The sequence below is a fragment of the Dendrobates tinctorius genome, unplaced genomic scaffold (genome assembly GCF_039654945.1).
Source record: "Dendrobates tinctorius isolate UK_male_01 unplaced genomic scaffold, ASM3965494v1 ptg000063l, whole genome shotgun sequence".
Lineage (NCBI taxonomy): Eukaryota > Metazoa > Chordata > Amphibia > Anura > Dendrobatidae > Dendrobates > Dendrobates tinctorius.
The window spans coordinates 6,285,741-6,306,438 of NW_027361731.1; the positions used below are offsets into that span (position 1 = coordinate 6,285,741).

At 48.9% G+C, this 20,698-nt stretch overlaps 1 protein-coding gene across 1 annotated transcript in view; it reads left to right on the forward strand.

The window, feature by feature from the left end:
- Positions 1-1,940: 1,940 nt before the first annotated feature.
- The window catches only part of LOC141094252 (uncharacterized), a 31,006-nt gene continuing 12,248 nt past the window's right edge, over positions 1,941-20,698 (forward strand). Inside the window, exons 1-6 of the mRNA XM_073580071.1 lie at positions 1,941-1,982; positions 11,915-12,064; positions 12,194-12,373; positions 12,457-12,580; positions 12,664-12,761; positions 12,960-13,050. Coding sequence (XP_073436172.1) covers positions 1,956-1,982; positions 11,915-12,064; positions 12,194-12,373; positions 12,457-12,580; positions 12,664-12,761; positions 12,960-13,050 — 670 coding nt within the window. The 5' untranslated portion in view covers positions 1,941-1,955. The remainder of the gene's footprint in view (positions 1,983-11,914; positions 12,065-12,193; positions 12,374-12,456; positions 12,581-12,663; positions 12,762-12,959; positions 13,051-20,698) is intronic.

The window sequence follows — 20,698 nt, forward strand, 5'->3', positions numbered from 1 at the left end:
GAGGTCGGTGCTGGAGGCTCCATTATTCTCTATGTGGAGTGCGGCTCTGCGGGTGGAGGTGGGTGCTGGAGGCTCCATTATTCTCTATGTGGAGTGCGGCTCTGCGGGTGGAGGTCGGTGCCGGAAGCCCCATTATTCTCTATGTGGAGTGCGGCTCTGCGGGTGGAGGTCGGTGCTGGAGGCTCCATTATTCTCTATGTGGAGTGTGGCTCTGCGGGTGGAGGTCGGTGCTGGAGACTCCATTATTCTCTATGTGGAGTGCGGCTCTGCGGGTGGAGGTCGGTGCCGGAAGCCCCATTATTCTCTATGTGGAGTGTGGCTCTGCGGGTGGAGGTCGGTGCTGGAGACTCCATTATTCTCTATGTGGAGTGTGGCTCTGCGGGTGGAGGTCGGTGCTGGAGGCTCCATTATTCTCTATGTGGAGTGGGGCTCTGCGGGTGGAGGTCGGTGCTGGAGGCTCCATTATTCTCTATGTGGAGTGCGGCTCTGCGGGTGGAGGTCGGTGCTGGAGGCTCCATTATTCTCTATGTGGAGTGCGGCTCTGCGGGTGGAGGTCGGTGCTGGAGGCCCCATTATTCTCTATGTGGAGTGCGGCTCTGCGGGTGGAGGTCGGTGCTGGAGGCTCCATTATTCTCTATGTGGAGTGCGGCTCTGCGGGTGGAGGTCGGTGCTGGAGGCTCCATTATTCTCTATGTGGAGTGCGGCTCTGCGGGTGGAGGTCGGTGCCGGAAGCCCCATTATTCTCTATGTGGAGTGCGGCTCTGCGGGTGGAGGTCGGTGCTGGAGGCTCCATTATTCTCTATGTGGAGTGTGGCTCTGCGGGTGGAGGTCGGTGCTGGAGACTCCATTATTCTCTATGTGGAGTGCGGCTCTGCGGGTGGAGGTCGGTGCTGGAGGCTCCATTATTCTCTATGTGGAGTGCGGCTCTGCGGGTGGAGGTCGGTGCTGGAGGCTCCATTATTCTCTATGTGGAGTGCGGCTCTGCGGGTGGAGGTCGGTGCCGGAAGCCCCATTATTCTCTATGTGGAGTGCGGCTCTGCGGGTGGAGGTCGGTGCCGGAGGCTCCATTATTCTCTATGTGGAGTGTGGCTCTGCGGGTGGAGGTCGGTGCTGGAGACTCCATTATTCTCTATGTGGAGTGTGGCTCTGCGGGTGGAGGTCGGTGCCGGAAGCCCCATTATTCTCTATGTGCAGTGCGGCTCTGCGGGTGGAGGTCGGTGCTGGAGGCTCCATTATTCTCTATGTGGAGTGTGGCTCTGCGGGTGGAGGTCGGTGCTGGAGGCTCCATTATTCTTTATGTGGAGTGTGGCTCTGCGGGTGGAGGTCAGTGCCGGAGGCTCCATTATTCTCTATGTGGAGTGTGGCTCTGCGGGTGGAGGTCGGTGCTGGAGACTCCATTATTCTCTATGTGGAGTGCGGCTCTGCGGGTGGAGGTCGGTGCTGGAGGCTCCATTATTCTCTATGTAGAGTGCGGCTCTGCGGGTGGAGGTCGGTGCTGGAGGCTCCATTATTCTCTATGTAGAGTGCGGCTCTGCGGGTGGAGGTGGGTGCTGGAGGCTCCATTATTCTCTATGTGGAGTGCGGCTCTGCGGGTGGAGGTCGGTGCTGGAGGCTCCATTATTCTCTATGTAGAGTGGGCTCTGCGGGTGGAGGTCGGTGCTGGAGGCTCCATTATTCTCTATGTAGAGTGCGGCTCTGCGGGTGGAGGTCGGTGCTGGAGGCTCCATTATTCTCTATGTGGAGTGCGGCTCTGCGGGTGGAGGTCGGTGCTGGAGGCTCCATTATTCTCTATGTAGAGTGCGGCTCTGCGGGTGGAGGTCGGTGCCGGAGGCTCCATTATTCTCTCTGTGGAGTGCGGCTCTGCGGGTGGAGGTCGGTGCTGGAGGCTCTATTATTCTCTCTGTGGAGTGCGGCTCTGCGGGTGGAGGTCGGTGCTGGAGGCTCCATTATTCTCTATGTGGAGTGCGGCCCTGCGGGTGGAGGTAGGTGCTTTAGATTACTGGGTGCAGGGGACATTAACTCCTTCAGCACTGAGACTCTTTTGGGGTCTCTGTGTGGTGTGAACAGTGACATAACAGCAGAGGTGTATCTAGGGTTTTGGTTCGGGGGTGAAGCTTCTGAGTGGCCCCTAACCAGGTGACCTTGATCACAGCTGGGTAACGCACCGTAATAGTGGATGTAGGAGAACCTCTAAGATGACTGCGCTGTTACTGAAAATAATCTCTATATAAAGGCCAATATTGATGTTACCGCCATATGGTCAGTGGTAGATACCAGTCCTATGGAGCATATAAGAGGTCACAGCACAGTTACCGATAATGACTTACCATTTTTCCGGTCTTTTCCATTTGGCCCAGACTGATATGACAACTTCTTCCAGCCAGGACTCGGCTGCAGAGAATACAGCACAGACACATTTCACATCTCATATTCCAGCCCCGTCACCATCTTTTCCCAACCTGTACAAACCCCTCACCCTGCTGATACCCCAATACTGAGCCACTGCTGCCGTATGTGTCCCTATTACTGCACCTGCTGTGTGACCTCTAAATTCTAAAGCAACCCTCTAGAATATAGTAATGCCGGGTGCAAGTGCCCTACAAATCAGTGCCCATGTTTTGCCCCCTAGAAAGTAATAGTGCCCTCTGTGTGCCCCATTGAGAGTCACAGTAACCTGAGTTCCCCTATAACAGTAAGTGCTCACTTTACATTTTATAATGTCCCGAGTCCTCCCGTATAGCTCCACTATACACAGTCTAATGCTCTCTTATGCACCCCCATAGGTAGACTCTATAGCATAATGCAGGCCTTAATAAAATGCACCCCCCATAGGCTGCCTCTATAGTATAATGCAGCCCTTAAAGGGAACCTGTCACCAGTTTTGGCCTATATAAGTTATGGCCATCACGTTTTGGAGCTGACATACAGCATTCGGACTGGACCTCTGACTGGACCGCCCCGCAGGTGAGTACAATAAAAGTTATTTTTCTCCTCTTACAGGACGATTTAGAGACAGATGTATATCAGCCCTGAAAGGTGATGGCTGTATCTCTTATCAGCCAAACCTGGTGACAGGTTCCCTTTAATATAATGCACCCCCATAGACAGATTCTATAGTATATTGCAGCCCCTAATATAATGCACCCCTAAAGGCAGTGTAACAACCCTGCCGGCATCACTGCTTGGCCTCCCATTCCCCACACACCAACTTAATCACTGCTCCAAGTCATACTGTGAGTTCCGTCTGCTGCCGACTCCATGCTGTGTGCCTCTTGTTTCCTGAATGTTCTCTGCATGCTTCCTGGCTGTATGCATAGGGGGGCGGCGCCAGAACTCTCTGGTTCTTATGGAATCAGGGTCCACCTGCCTAATGTGTCCCTGGCAAATTACCAAGAGGCCTCTAGTATTTAGGGCAGCTCCACCCGGTGGTAGCTGCCTGAGCAACGCCTTTACTCATTTAGTATCTTGCTGCTGAGTTGCCAGGTCCTGTTCTGTGTTTCACCTTCTCTGGAGGCTTGTTTCCTAGTCCTGTATCTGTGCCTGTCTGCTCTGCCCTCCAGGAGGCAGAATATCCTGGTCTCTGTGTCCCTGTTCCTAGACTTGCCTTGTATCCGTCCGCCCTCCAGGAGACAGAATATCTTGGTCCCTGTGCTATTGTTCCTTGCCTTGTCTCATACTTGTCCTCTCTGCCCTTCAGGAGGCAGTATAGCCGGGTCTCTGTGTCTTTGTTCCTGTACCTTGTCTTGTACCATTACCTTGTCTGAACTCAGTCCTACCTCTGTCTGTCAGTCTCCTTGTCTGTGGCTCTTTTCCCTGCTGTGTCTATCCTTGTGTCCTCTCCGTCTGCCTGAGCTCTGAACTCTTGCGACTCTGCCTGTGCTCCGCACACTAGCGGCTCTGCCTGAGCTTCGCACTCTTGTGGCTCTGCCTTTGCTCCACACTCTTCCGGCTCTGCCTGTGCTCCATACCCTTGTGGCTCTGCTGGTGCTCCACGCTCCTGCGGTACTGCTTCGTTCTGCTTTGTTCTGCTTCTGATGCTGCTCAACCTCTTGCTACCAACTGCAGCTCCTTTCCACAGCCTTGCGTTTTTCTCCAGTGTGAACAGCTCCAAACCTGTTCCTGCATACACCACTCCTTCCTGCCAGTACCTGCACCTCCTGTGTGAACAGGTCTCTACCTATTCCATACACCATTCCTTCCTGCCAGTGTCTCAGCCGTGCCTGCCTACCAGTGTCTCAGCTGTGCCCACCTACCAGTGTCTCAGCCATGCCCACCTGTTAAGTACCAGCCATGCCTACCGTTATCACCTGCCTGTCTGCCAGTCACACCTGTCCTATTGTCCTGTTCCCCAGTGGGATCAGCAGCCACAGCCAGACACCACTTTGGAGTGGCACCTGGCAGCTACCTACTGCACAAGCCTGACATCATCAGAGGCTCCAGTGAAGACCAAGGCAGCTGTCCTGATCATGCCCCTTCCAGGGTAGTGTAGCTCCCCGATGAGTTAGGCTTCAAGGCAAAAAATAATTTACAATTATTCTTAAAATTCAGAAATTTAGACCAATCCCCAAAAAACACATCAGGAGTAGGGATCTTTGGTTCAGCAGCATGTGAATGAGCAAGATAGGCGGAAATTCCCCGCACTTCAGCAGTAAGCTGCTCCACATGATCAGACAATTGCTTAATCTCCATTGAGAAAAAATTCCTCCTACGGCCTCAGAGAAATAGAGGAAAAAATATACACAAAAAAAAAATTCTGACACTTTTTTTTTTTTTTTTTTTACAATTCTTTCCTGCTATTGATTACCCTAGAATCTGCGGTATGGCTGGTGATTCTGTTATGAATGAGTCACCGGAGGAGGAGAAAACAAAAATACAAGCTAAGTCCAGAAAACCGGAGAGGTTGGTAGCTATCGGATTGCAGACCCCTGATCCTATTCACCACAACTAACAGTAGCCGTGGGGGGTTCCTACGGTGCCCTAGACCCCTCGTCACAGCCGGAGAACTACATAAGCCTAAAGAAAGAAAGGGGAAATCTAAACTGCCCCAGAGCAGACCCCAAAGCAATAGACAGCCCCCAACATGTATTGTCGGTGAAATACAGATGAAAACACAAACACAGACAGAAAGACAGGCTGAGCAAACGATGGGGCCCAACTAACTAGATAGGACAGGACAGAAAAGATGCTGGCTGCAATCTGCAAAAAACCCTACAAAAATGTCCCAACCGTCTGATGGGGAAAAAAGGCCCTGAAGTCGCTAGACTTCAAAATCACTATATCAGCACTCAGGTATATTCTGAAAACAGAGCAAAGAGATCAACTGATCAGAGACAAAAATGGAATTCAGCCAGTCCCAACCAGGACTGGCTGAATACAAACACTAAGGAAACCAGACAAAATCTCATGGAATAATAGCAGGGCAAAAACTTAGCTTTTAGTAGACAGGAACTAAAACTGGCTGCCAGAGCTCAGAGCAGAATGGATCACCAGCAAACCCTGCAGGGCGTCGGCTGCCTTATATCCACTCAGAAATTCCAGATGTCCAATCACACTCCGCCTGTTCAGATGACAGGTTCTTCCCATCCCAATCAATTTCACTACCTCTCTTCACCAGCAGAGGGAGTTCGTCAGACATCAAAGGTGAAAGGGAAAATGAACTCACAACAGGAACCATCACCTTCCTGAGTGCCAAACATTACGGCCTTGATGACTACCTCCTGAGACTGAAGGATGGTCCCCGTATTGCCGGCAGATCAGAACAGCACAAAAACATTGTACGGTGTCATCTATACAATGCGCACAGCTAACTTGTTGTGCCAGATCTTAGAGATCTACACCCCCCTTGTACTGATTGTAATCCAAGTTACAATTTTGCTTTGGGACATGTGTTGTGGTACCACGAACAGTGACAAGGGAGCTGTTGTCACAGTGTATGGTGGTGAAGATAAGGACATCCCTTTTGTAATTATGTGAAATGCAAAATAGTGCTAAATGCTGTGGTTCAAAAGCATCTAGCAACTAGAGGGGTTAACAGTCACAGGAGGCAGGGAGTGGTTAGCAGAGCCCCAGGGGGATTGTGGGAAACTTGTTTACTGCTCTGGCAGCAGCCAATGGGATGAGTGTTGAGTGATCTCTCACAAAAGTTCATTCAAGTGAACCATAGGGACACAGGATTCCATTACAGAGTGGAGTTGGGCTATCCCCTGTTCTGCTAGTTCAGAAAGTCTATCAGGAGCAGGAAATAAGGAATGGAAGAAGTTGTGTTACAGGGATAATCTCCCTCAGCAAACCCTCCCCCCTCCTCCATTACACTGAGCTAGAAGGAATACTGTGGACTGCTGTGCCTTTGTAAAGTGTCTTGATCTGTGCTGAAATATGCTATCAAAAGAGACTGTTAGTCAATGTGCCTCTAAGAAGCAGCTGTACTGTTTATAAAGCCTGTACTTAAGAGACTTGAATTGTACTAAATGTGCTGTGACATTAAACTACACTGTTCATGTTCATGAGGACTCTATCAATTGTATCTGTGTGAGCAAGTGGATTCATCTTGTGCCTGAGGAAGCTGCAGTACATGGTCGCCCTGAGTAACAGGTCTCCCAAATTTCCAAAGAATTCATGAGACCTGTCCCGCCCCTATCTGAACCTAGCGGCATGCTTGTAACACTTATACTTGACCACCAGCATGTTGTTGCTGCGTTGGGCTCGGCTTTTACCTTTTCTCTGCATTTGCCCAATTAGTGGCATAGTCAGGCCTCTCTGATTTTTTTCGCATGGTGCTGCAGGCAACTCTACCTCTGGCAGAGAGGGTCTTGTAGAGGGGGATGCTGGTGTGAAAGTTATCAATGTAGAGGTGATAACTCTTATCCAGCAGTGGGTGCATCAATTCCCACATAATTTTCCCACTCATCCACAGGACAGGGTGACATTCAAGGGGGTTACTCTGAGTTGGGGCGGGAAGAGAGGAAGGAGTAGACATGGGCAAAGTAAGCTAAACACAGCAGGACAAATCAGGGTATCACCAGAGTCAGCTACTCAATGCCATAGGCAGAAAATATAACTGACATTGCCTTCAGGATGCAGCGCAGAGAAATAGCAGATCTGACACCAGAACGAGGCAGAGAAAAGTTAACCACGGACATGACCAGATTGGGAGAGGGGAAGATAAGACTCAAAACTTGGTCTGGATCATGACACATTTATTAATCTCATAGTACGGTGCCCCTTTTTTGGCCCCCACACACTGTATAATGTTCTCACAGTACCACCATCCCCCCAAACAGTATAATGTTCCCACAGTACCACCATCCTCAATTTTATTTCTGTAATCAAGATAACAGAATGGAGAAAGTCAGCACTCACCCCTTTTAGAAGATACTTCAGTCCTTCTACTGGTCCTTGTTCATAGACCACTGGAACATGGACCAGTAGAAGCGCAAATTAAGTATGAAACGTTTTGTCATGGTCCAGTCCGGAGTTTATTTTCTGCTGACTTCACTCTGGACTGGTCATGCAGGGGTTAATCTCCTCAGCCTCTTTCTGGAGCTTGTAGGGCTATTTCAGTCTCTCACAGCCTGCTGACCACTGTTAGTGATAGCTCAAGCTTCCAGTTTAGAGCCTCTGACCCTTGTACCTTGGTGATCCTCCTGCTTTTGACTGATATCCACGTGTATCACCCGGACTGATCTCTGACCCTGTCTCTTGGTATTCGTCTCTGCTGTTACATTCCCTCTCTGGCATCTGACTCCCTGGCTTGTACCCCGACCACGTATTTTGCCTCACGTTTTGGACCCCGTGCTCATGTTCTGGCTTTCTGACCCTTGGCTTGGTATTTTGACTACGTGTATTGCTGCTCCTTCTGGTACGTCTGCTCTTGCTAGTTACTGACTTGGTTCGTCTGACCATTCTCTCTCGTTACCTGTGGCACCTGTGCTGTTGCTCAGTGTTGCTGCTCTTAGTGTGTAACCTCTCTTCCCTCACCAGCTCCCCCTGGTGGAGGTTTCGCTACACGTTTGTTGTCCATCATATCTTTTTCTTTTGGAAAATCACTGCACCTGCCGCCACGCTGCTAGCAGTGTTTCACTTTTTGTCATTGTCCTGAATCAAATAAATTAAAAAGGACTGAAGTATCTTCCAAAAGGTGTGAGTGCTGATTTTCTTCATTCCATTGTCTTGATTATAAATAGTTACCCTGAAGATTTAATATAGTGGAGGTTTTAACATTGGTTCAATGTGTCCATATACTGGGTAACTTTCTATTTGGGGCCTCAACACTTCACTATAATTATTTTAGGAATATTTTCACACATTTTTTGGTGTTTTTCATGTAATATATGGAAGATTACATGGAGATATTGGCAGCAAATAACTTCTGTCTTGATGTTCTTACAAAAAAGCTTTTATAAAAGCCTCAAACTTCTGTGTGTGAATCAGACATAAGATCTAACGTGACAGAAGATTACAGTGTGGGGAAGACGGGAAACCTTCATATAGACGGCCGGTGGGGATGGAGTCAGTGACGGACTCTGGACAAATGTTACGGTTGCTGTTACGGGGAAGCTAGAGAACAACCCGGAAGTGGATCCTCTGGGTCACGGCTCCAGAGCCCCCGAGGGCGAGCAGCCCAGGTGATGACCACCCCCTGTACAGGGAGTGTTAGGGGCAGGCCCACGGAGGGTAGAACCGTGACGGCCGGAACCAAAGGGGCGACTGGGGTAAGCTAGGAGAGGATACACAGATATACCGATTGGCGATGGACCTTGGAACTGTGGAGGAGGGACAGCGAGGCGGGCTCAGAGGACGGCACAGACGGGAGGCTGTAACAGAGAGGAGACAATGGCTGAGGCAGGATAGGGGGACACAGCAAGAGGCAAACAGACAGAGGAACACACAGTAGCAGAACCAGGGCAGAGACGAATAGAGACTGACAAGGAGAGAGCGCTGGAGGCGCAGACACACAGGGGGCCAGAGTCAGAGTGACCGCTGCAGGAGACAGCGTCACCGAGGTTGACAGGCACCTTACCTGACAAAGCCCCAATCTTAAATAGCCGGTGGGCGCCAGGGGGCAGAGCGCCGGGATCTCCACAGTGCGCGGGTGCCCGACGCCAGGAAACCTGGAAGCCGGGAGCGGGGACGCGCCGGGACCCGAGGACGCGCCGGGAGGCGCGCGCCGAAGTCGGAACTCTGACAACAAATATGTTTCTAGAGCCGTAGTAGAAGATGAAGATGTCGTCCTCATCATGAATTAGTTATTTCTCCTGTCACGTGTAATGAATGTCTCCTGCGGTATTGCTAATGCCGATTCCAGTGTCGGTAAATGAGACGAGAATTAGCGTTATGGAAGATGAGTCTATGAGGAACGTATTCAGCTGCCGACTCCGAGGAAGAAACTACTTGTTGTCTGTGGCCTAAAATATATAGGTTTTATTAGTAAGCTAGATGAGTGCCCGATGCTATCGTATCGGGAGGGCAGTAACATCACGATGGGGGCAGCTTTGTGGCGCTGGGGGTGGCGGCCAGGGCTGGCTCCAGGTTTTTGAGGGCCCCGGGCGAAAGAGTCTCAGTGGGCCCCCCCCTTTAACACATACCACGATTCATGATGCACAGATACAGCAGAGAAATATAGGGATAGTACAATGCCGGCATGGTATAGTAACAACAGGACCTTGCGTGACGTCACGGTCATGTGATAGATCACGTGACCGGCTAAGAAGCGCTGAAAGGACCAAAGTTCAGTTCTAACCTACGCGTTTCAGAATCTTTCTAATTCCTTCACAAGGTCCTTTTGTTGCTGTACCTTGCCGGCTTAAGCTTTTACATGGCGCTGCCGCTCTCTGCACTTGGCGGTGAGGGTGTCGGTTAGCAGGACGATTGTCACCGGCCGGGACAACGTCCGATACCTGATACTACACTACCATAATATCTGAGAGAACCGCCTTCCTCTCTATTGTGAATCGCTACCCTCCCTTGGATGTGGACTAGTTACTCTGCCTGAACCAGGATTCTGCTGCACACAGGAAAGTTTGGGAGGAACAATACTGTTATATATTCATCAAGGACTTTGCTGCACACAGGAATTCCCGGAGGAACTACATTATTACTTATTACTTATCTGCTAAGGTAAATAACTGAGTATGTTATCGTGCGTCCTATTAGACTCCTCTGTCCTGGTGTCAGCATTGTTTTATATTTTTCCCCCCTTCCTTCTTTTTCTTTTTTGGGTCACAAGCGTGTTTCCTAATATCCCATATTGCCTTGAGCAAAAACATTTATCATCTATTCAGGCCAGGGTATTATTTTTAGCGCAAATATATATATATTTATTATTATCACTGGTATAAAAAAAGAGATAAGACCCCCCCCTGCCCCCCCCCCCCAAGAAAGCCAGAAATCACCTTTGTTTTGGGTTGAGAAGTCACTGCCAGGAGCCGCCACGGAGCGAGGAGCCTCAGCAAGCGCTGGGAGATGTGTCAGCCAGACAGCCAGTGTCTGGTGCAGCGGTGCCAGCTGCTGTAGCAGGAGCCGCCGGAGCGAGGAGCCTCAGCGAGCACTGGAAGATGTGTCAGCCAGACAGCCAGTGTCTGGTGCAGCGGTGCCAGCTGCTGTAGCAGGAGCCGCCGGAGTGAGGAGCCTCAGCGAGCACCGGAAGATGTGTCAGCCAGACAGCCAGTGTCTGGTGCAGCGGTGCCAGCTGCTGTAGCAGGAGCCGCCGGAGCGAGGAGCCTCAGCGAGCACCGGGAGATGTCTGGTTTGGCGGTGCCACTGCTAGGAACCACCACTTGGAGCGAGGAGCCTCAGCGAACGCCAGGAGATGTCAGTGTCCGGACGGTCCCTCCGTTTCCAGAGAGAGATGCGTGCTTCACAAAGCTTCTGTGTCCTCCGCCTCGTCACTTCCTCCCTGCGGCACACGTGGGTAGAGACAGGGGAGGGGAGCTCTCCAACCAATCACAGGAAGACACTCCTGGCAGTCTGGACTCTGATTGGCTGACGGCGCGCAGTCGTTGGCCTGATTCATTGATATGCGTCCAATAGATGTGCGTCTCCTGCCGCCGCCACGGCGCCGCTGAATCTGATTCAAGGTCGCATTCCCAGCAGCCAGACAGTGTGAGTGGGCCCCCCTGTCTCGCCAGGGCCCCGGCATTTGCCTGTGTATGCCGGGTGCTGACGCCGGGCCTGGTGGCGGCCCACCCACTTCCATGCAGTCACAACCGGCAGGAAAGACGGTGTTTTGCGGTCTGTGCTGGAGATGGTGTACGGTGCCACCAGAGGGTGGCCGCACCCAATCTCCAGCACAGGCCTCAAGCCGTGGTCTTTCCTGCCGGCTGTGACTGCACGGAGGTGGGTGGGCAGGCAGTGGAGGGATCCAGCGCGTGTTGTCAGGCAGTGGGTCCTGGTGGGGGTTTGGCGGCGGCATCACTCTCATTACTCCTCCCTCATTACACCCTCTCATTATACCCCCTTTATTACACCCCTCTCGTTATACCCCCTCTCACAGCTTCATGATCACAGCGGCGGCCTGGATCCGAGCGGCGACTGGGATCCGAGCGGCGGCTGGGATCCAAGCAGTGGCCGGGATCACAGCGGCGGTCAGGATCGCAGTGGCAGCCTGGATCAGAGCGGCAGCTGGGATCCCATTGGGATCGCAGCCGTGGCCTGGATCCGAGCGGCATCACTTGGGTGTACCAAAATGGCGGTCGGCGTACTTCTGGTGCGGCGCAGTGGATTGTGGGATTCGGGGACATCCAGACGGAAGTGGATGACAGACAATTTAAGGCAATTAGATATATACATGTAAAGAAGGAAACTAAATTCTGTAAAATAATAAATTTCCTCTTATGTTTCCCTTAATATCCCCAGTAATTGTATTACTACACAGGATTTTTATGATGTTACATCGGCTCATCTTCTTCTCATTCAGGACTCTACAATATCAGATCCTCTCAGTGAAGATCTTCTACATAAGAGAATTTTCCTGATTTACCCATCAAGGATGGATATGAACAGAGACAAGATGGCGGAGAGGATATTACACCTCACCCTAGAGATCCTCTTCCAGCTTACTGGAGAGGTGAGAGATTCTGATGACGTCACATTACATCATTCTTATCTATGGGAATAACAGATGGACAGAACTGGAGAGGTGAGGACTCTGGAAATGTCTGTAGTGAGATTTATTAATGTGTCTCTCCATAACCAGGATTACACAGTAGTGAAGAAGACCTCTAGTGAACGCAGTCAGGACCCTGTGTCTGAGGGATGCGGAAGAACCCTGAGCCCAATCATGGGGCCTCCACCTCACCCCCTGATACATAAGGACATCAATGACCAGAAGATCCTAGAACTCATCTACAAGATGATTGAGCTGCTGACTGGAGAGGTGACACTGCTGGGAATGCTGGGACATTACACAGTAACACTATGAAGGGATCAGGGGGATGACGGTATTATTGTATGTGTCAGGTTCCTATAAGGTGTCAGGATGTCTCCGTCTATTTCTCCATGGAGGAGTGGGAGTATTTAGAAGGACACAAAGATCTGTACAAGAATGTCATAATGGAGGTTCCCCAGCCCCTCACATCACCAGGTAAGAGACAGGACTAAATACACACGGCCTACAATTATCTGTATGTAAAGAATGAATTCAGTCCCTGTATGTGTTTCCTCCAGATCTATCCAGTAAGAGGACAACACCAGAGAGATGTCCCCGTCCTCTTCTTCCACAGGACTGTGAACAAGAAGATCCCAATGTTCCTCAGGATCATCAGGTAGATGGAGAGAAGGTGTCATGAGATCTCCCCTATGATGTGCAGACGGCTGTGAAGATCTTGTGCTCAGTCTTGTTTTATCCACCAGTATTATATGTTTTATATTTGTGTAATGAGAACGGTGGAGATGGCAGGGTTAGAGCTGATCATAGATGTGACTTCTCCATCTGTACGTGACTTTTATAATATTTGTTTCAGAGTGAAGATCTGACCCATATTAATGCTACAGAGACATATGTGAGGGGTGATGAGCGGTGTAAAAAGGACATTCCCACATATGACTACCCAGGTTAGTGGTAACCACTAAATGCAGAGAAGTCACAGATTCTTCTCAGTCACCGGCTGTGGCTGCTTTATCGTTGGTGTAGTCCGGCCGTATTACCATGATCACCATTTTGCCTCTAGACCACAACATTCTCCTTCACCCCAAACTGTTCAAATGACTTTGGGCATTGAAAGCCCTTTTCTATAGAACTTATCACCTGGAGGATCCAACTACCACCTGGGATTAGAAGACGCTGACCGTTACCTGCCCAGGGTTGTAAACTACAAAGCCAAATGACAGCGTACATAGAATGTTCTGATAAATTAGAAAATCACTTGAAGAAAAGTATTATGATGGGTCTGTATCAGAAATCGGAGGGTAAAGATGCTGTTGGCTTCCTAGAACCCTGGTATCTTATTGGATGAATCTACCTTCTCTCCCTTCTGTGCTGCTGAATGTGCTCATATGGTCCCTACAAGACCAGGTCCAGTATTTCAGGCCAAAATTTGTTTTTGTGATCGACAACATTAAATGTGCAGTGAGGCCAAGTGTGAATTTCTGTACAGTAGCAACAGTTTCCCTTTATGCTGACTTTCAGGGCCGGACTGGGATAAAAAAGCAGCCCTGCCACACAAATCCTACCAGCCCACATACTATAACACTCCCCCCACACCCGATCAGTGGATTTTCTTATACTTTGTCATGCCCTTCAACACTCACCTCAAAGGAATTATTTGAAGTGCCATGTGTGAATGCCACCTCAGTGCGCATTAGGGTGACCGGATCTCATATGGGGGGGAAAAAATGTCAGAATCTTGTTCGTCTGGACCCCACAAAACGATTCCCCTTTCCAGATATTGAGAGAGCCAAAATTTGAGCTCGATCAAACGACGTTAACCCGTGCCGCTCGTCGCTCAAAGTTTGAAAAAATCCAAATTGAGGTATTTTAAGATTTAGGTATTTTGCATAGTCTGTTAGACTATAAAGAATGTGACAACAACATTGCAGAAATAGCCCTGACCAAATTTTCGAACCATTTGTGGTATTTGAATGCAGAGTTGGTGGGATTATCGTTTTTTGATCCCACCATTACAGACAATGAAAAGTTGTTAATGGCTAATAAATTGCTCAGCAGCACAGATGAACCATCAGAGCACGCTAACCAACATGAGTTGATAATTTTACATAGTTATCTAATCTATTCTAGAGCTTTTGTTAAAGTAGTTTTTGAAACGTCAGAATATAATGCTCGGCATTTGCTTACAACTTGCAGGACATATTGCTTTTGTTCTTCATCTTTTGTCAGAAGGTCGTTAAAGTCGGTTACTTCCTACCTCTTTTAATTTTTCTTTCCTAACTTTTGGATTTACAACCCTAGCGTGCTCTGATGGTTCATCTGTGCTACTGAGCAATTTATTAGCCATTAACAACTTTTCATTGTCTGTAATGGTGGGATCAAAAAACGATAATCCCACCAACTCTGCATTCAAATACCACAAATGGTTCGAAAATTTGGTCAGGGCTATTTCTGCAATGTTGTTGTCACATTCTTTATAGTCTAACAGACTATGCAAAATACCTAAATCTTAAAATACCTCAATTTGGATTTTTTCGAACTTTGAGCGACGAGCGGCACGGGTTAACGTCGTTTGATCGAGCTCAAATTTTGGCTATCTCAATATCTGGAAAGGGGAATCGTTTTGTGGGGTCCAGACGGACAAAATTCCGACATCGATTTTTTGCGGTCACCCTAGTGCGCATGATCGACCTCTTTAGAGCACGATTTCTCAGGATCATGGGGGTCCTAGCGGTCGTACCCCAGCGACTACATATGTCTCGGGATAGGGGATGACTTTGCATAATCCATTTAAATGGGTTATCCAATATATACACCGTATTTTTCGGACTATTAGACGTACCTAGGTTTTAGAGGAGAAAATTAGGGGGAAAAAAAAGACTGAAGCAAAAATGTGGTCAATTCTGTACCTAATATCCCCTATCCTGGTAAATATGGTCCATATATGCTCATCTCCATCCTGAAACACATGGCCCCTCATCCCTCTCCTGGTATGCATGTTGGTTCCCTCATCCCCATCATGGTATGCATGTCTCCTCATCCCCATCAAGGTATGCATGCCGCCTCATCCCTGGCCCGGTATGCATGGCCTCCTCAACCCTATACTGGTAGAAATGGTTCACCTCAACCTTATCCGGGCAGGAATGATCGCCCTTATCCCTATGATGGTATGCATTGCCCCATCCCTGTCCTGGTCTGCAGGGCTCCATCCTTTACCTGTTATGATTGGTCTCCATCCCAGTCCTTGTACGCATGGCCCCATCTTTATCCTGATATGATTGGTCCCATCCTTTCCTTATCCTGGCATGCATGGCTCCATCAGAAAAGATAAAAAAAACAAAAAAAAATTATACATACCTTCCCAGCGCTCCCTTGCAGCATCTTGTTCCGACGACAGCAGCTGCTTTATACTTGTAAGCAGCGCTTGGCAGGGACGTTATGCCCTGCTTTCAAGCCAAAGAGCAGCTGCCGGAATACTCAGTGCTCACTGCACGCAAGGACTGTCCATCGCAGAGAGCAGTGAGTATTCATTGCTCTTCAGTAGCGCGCACAGTCTCAGCTGGAGCCTTCCTGCTGCTGCCGGTGGTCACATGTGCTGATACTTGAGAAGTGAATATTCTGAACATACATTTCTCTTAAGTATCGGCACACATGAAAGCTCCAGCTGACACTGCGTTCTACTGAAGAGCAATAAATACTCGCCGTGCAAACAGTCCCTGCATGCAGAGCACTGAGTATTCCGGCAGTTGCCCTTCAGCTTGCAAGCAGCGCATGATATCCCTGCCATGCGATGGTTACAAACATTAAGCAGCTGCTGGCAATGGAGGAAGACGCTGCGAGGGAGCGCCAGGAAGGTAAGTGTAATGGTTTGTTTTTTTAATCTTTTCTGATGGTGCCATGCATATCAGGATAAGGAAAGGATAGGACCAATTATATCAGGATAAGGATGGGGCAATGCATACCAGGGTGGGGGTGGGGGCCAGTCATACCAGAATAAGGATGGGACCAATTATACCAGGACAGGGATGGGGGCCAATCATACCAGGATGCTAAAAAGAAATTAATATATTCAGTGCCCTCCACGTCCATAGGGGTGGAATGCATTGAAAATTCATTTCTCTTTAGCAGCAGGTGCAGTAGTTAGCCGCAGCAGCCAGCTCCTGCCTCTGTGACCCACTGCTCCGCCGGTGCCGCTCCCCACCTCCCCACCACAGCCAGAGCCGGTACATCCGGACTATAAGACGCATCCCCCATTTTGGAAGGATAAGAGTGCATCTTATAGTCCAAAAAATACAGTATTTCTTATTTTCCCATAGTATTCCTGAAAATAATAAACCAATATTAACCCTCCCAAAGACCAATGTCGCCTCTCCAAGAACAGGACAGGAGTGGTACTGTGCAGTGTATATGTACAGATCAGGAAAAGTGGTAATGAGCAGTGTATATATACAGGACAGTAAAAGTGGTATATTCGGGCCTCCTTGAGACTACACCCAGGCTCCACCCTAGCTCCGCCTCCACCCTTCGAGCCTTCCATAGTCCTACCGCTCACTCCTGGAAAAACTCAACTTCACCACGTCCTCATCAATCAGATATTAACAGTTCCCATCAAACACCAGATCACATACATAGCCAGCAGCTTTTGTTCTGGCCAAAAGAATTTTTAAGCTGCCACCACGACACGGTAGACTTTTTTGGCCGACCCTACTCTACTGTAACCTATTAAATATAAATATATTTTTATGTATTTTTCTTTAAGGGAATGAGTCACATACATTTATTTTAACTGACCATTAATAAAACATACAAGTGAGAAATACCATCACACCATGACCAGACCACATATTACCACCACATAGTGACTGAATACTACAATATATATGTATATAGGTGGGCACCACGGAAAATATGACATGAATATGATAACTGGGTGCAACACTGTGCCAAGTAGATTAAATGAAAAAAAGAGAGAAAAGAGACACAGGATAACATGCACACAACAGCAGAATGTCCATGTGAAAAAAAGGCTTTTATTGACATACAATAGCTAGAGAGATCCAAGTGTACAATAAAAAGAATTAAACATTAAACATTTCTTCCTTTGTATACGGCATATATTCTCCACCTGCCCACTTTTGTTTCATTTGTGGTTTTTAATTATTTTTATTGTACATTTGGATCTCTCTAGCTATTGTATGTCAATAAAAGCCTTTTTTCACATGGACATTCTGCTGTTGTGTGCATGTTATCCTGTGTCTCTTTTCTCTCTTTTTTTCATTGAATACTACAATACTGAAAATTAATTAAAAAAAAAAATACTAAGTGACATTATACAAAGGAACTCTGTACATAGTATACAGTATCGGTGTACAGGTAATAGTGGTAACTGGTGACATTATACACAGAAGCTCTGTACATAGTATACAGTACCAGTGTGCAGGTAATACAGTGATCACTGGTGATATTATACACAGGAGCTCTATATATAGTGTACAGGTAATACAGGGATCACCAGTAACACTATACACAAGGCCTCTGTATACAGTGTCCGTGTACAGATAAAGTTATCACTGGTGACATTATACACAGGAGCTCTGTACAGAGTATACAGTGTATAGTGTCAGTGTACAGGTAGCACACTGACTCACCAGTGATGTCTCTAGCTGAAGTCCTTTATCTTTGCTTTTCTTTTTCATGCAGCACAGACCACCATCACTTCTTCCAGCCAGAACTCATCTCTGCATAAACTAATACTGTTACCTAGAGCACGGATTCCAGAGCACATTCCCCTCTTTTTTCCCTTTCTTCTACACTACACATCTGAATACAGATATGCACACACCATTAATGCATAATTGGTTATTATGCAACCCACCATTCCATATATAAATATAATACGCCACTGAGCCCCTTCTAGCTATACATAGCTACTTTCCCCACCTAATATATAAAATAAGCACCTGTAATCTCTCCACCAATTCATTACCAGTCACTGCATGTTCAACGCCCCTCACTATGTGTGACACTCAGGAATAGACTATGTCCGAGAGTGGACCCTCTGGATCGTGGATCTGGAGACTCTGGGCCGAGCGCACCAGGTGATGACCGACCCCTGTACAAGGATCGTTAGGCGCAAGACCACAGAGGTCAGAAGCGCGACAGCCAGTACCAAGAGGGACGGCTCACAAGACTAGCAAGGTAAGAGGCAGGCAGGGAAAACAGGCGGATAACAAGGGTACCTAACCGAGGAAGTCAGACGATGAGAATAGCCAGCACTGACACAGAAGAAGAGAGGAGCAAGCGAGGAAACCCAGAGGGTAATGTGTGTGTGTGTGTGTATATATATATATATATATATATATATATACTGACGGGAATAAGATGGGAGCCAGGAAGTCAGAAGGAGGGCCAGGGGAAGCGAAAACCAGAAGGTAGGCAGAGAGACAGTACGGGGAGAGCTGACAGGGAGACCAGAGTCAGACAGGTAGGGATGCTACAGCAGCGAAACAGAGACAGAAGCAACACTAAACAGGAGAATGCGGCCAGAACAGTGCGGAGGTTCCACACAATCACCAGGCGCCCTCCTCATAGGGAGGACGCCTGAAGTACCTTAGCGCCAGGAAGTTTGTCCCCAGCCCTGCCCCTCAGCGATGCCTACTGCCAGAGGAAGAGAGCGGGTGGACGCGCACCCGCGACCTAAGGCCGGCGCGTGAGACCGCAGCAGGGCGGAAGACAGGTCGGGCACGCGCACGGACGGAGGCGCGCAGATGAGGGAACGCTGCGGCGGGTGCCGCCGCTGAAGGGGCGTCGGCGGGCACGGCCGCCGATGTCACAGTACCCCCCTCCTTATGTCCTCCCCTTCTGAGATTGGCCAGAAATTTTTTCAGGATAAGAGGGGCATTGACATTCTCTCGAGGCTCCCAGGACCTCTCCTCGGGACCAAAACCCCTCCAATCGATAAGAAAAAGTTTTTCCCCTGACTTTTTTCATGGCCAAAATGTCTTTTACTTCAAAGAAGTCATCCGAGCCAATTGGTGAAGGGGGGGTAGTGGAAGCTGGTTGGAACCGATTAAGAACCACAGGTTTCAGGAGCGAGACATGGAAAGCGTTAGGGACCCGGAGCGAAGCAGGCAACCTCAGTTTATAAGCCACTTCATTAATGCGTCCAATCACTTCAAAAGGCTCGATGTAAAAAGGACTTAACTTGTAAGAAGGGACTTTCAGGCGGATATGTTTGGTTGAAAGCCAGACTTTGTCACCAGGATGGTACGGAGGAACATCCTTCCGTCTCTTGTCCGCATGTTTCTTAATTCGGGCACAGGCATTCTTGAGCGCCTCCCTGGTCTCCCTCCAGATTTCCAAAAATCCCTTGTCGAGAGTATCTGCTGCGGGAACTCTTGACGATGTGGAAAGGGGCAGCGGAATACCAGGATTCTGACCTGTTACCACAAGAAATGGTGACTTGGCGGTGGATTCGCTGGGATGATTATGCGCAAATTCAGCCCAAAGTTGGAGAGAGACCTAATTGTCCTGATGGATGTCGGAAAAGTGACGTAAGAAGGTAGTCAACACTTGATTAATCCGCTCCACCTGCCCGTTGGTCTGAGGATGATATGCAGAGGGAAAGTCGAGAGATGTGCCCGTAAGCCGACAGAGAGCCCTCCAGAATCGACAGGTAAACTGGACCCCCCCGATCCGACACGATCCGCTGAGGAAGACCATGCATCCTGAAGATCTGGTGGATGAAGATCTCGGCCAACCTCGGGGCTGACGGCAGTCCGGGTAAGGGAATGAAATGAACCATTTTGGAGAAGCGATCTGCTACAACTAAGATGGTGGTACTGTACATCCATCTGAGCGGGGCAGATCAGTCACGAAATCCATAGCAATTTGCTGCCAAGGAGCTTCTGGAACCAGTAACGGGTGAAGAAGACCGGAGAGCAGAGTCTTAGAAACCTTGTTCTGAGCACAGGTCGTGCATGAGGCTACATAGTCCATCTTATCCTGGCGAAGGGCGGGCCACCAGTAATAACGAGAAAGCAGCAAGAGGGTCTTCTTAGTCCCAACGTGCCCAGCAACCTTGGAGGAATGCCCCCAGCACAGCACCTCTGAACGCTTGTCTTGGGGAACGAAAGTTTTGCCTGGCGGAGGAGTAGAGAAATTCACAGGAGCCACGGTGATAACTTTAGCAGGCTCGATAATATACGATGGATCTTCATCCCTCTCTGGCGACTGCAAGGACCTGGAAAGTGCATCCGCTTTGATGTTCTTATTGCCAGGTCGGAAGTGAAGCTTAAAATCAAAACGAGAAAAATACAGAGCCCATTTGGCTTGCCGGGAATTGAGTTTTTGGGCGGACTGCAGGTAAGCCAAATTCTTGTGGTCCATGAAAATAGTGAAGGGGGGTACTGCCGCTTCAAGCAAATATCGCCACTCCGCCAAGGCCATCTTAATGGCCAGCAATTCCCAGTCTCCAATGGAGTAATTGCATTCCGCAGGCGAAAAGGTTTTAGAAAAAAACCCGCAGGGCACCAGACGTCCAGATGAAGCCTGCTGGGACAGAACCGCCCCAGCTCCGGTGGAGGAGGCATCCAA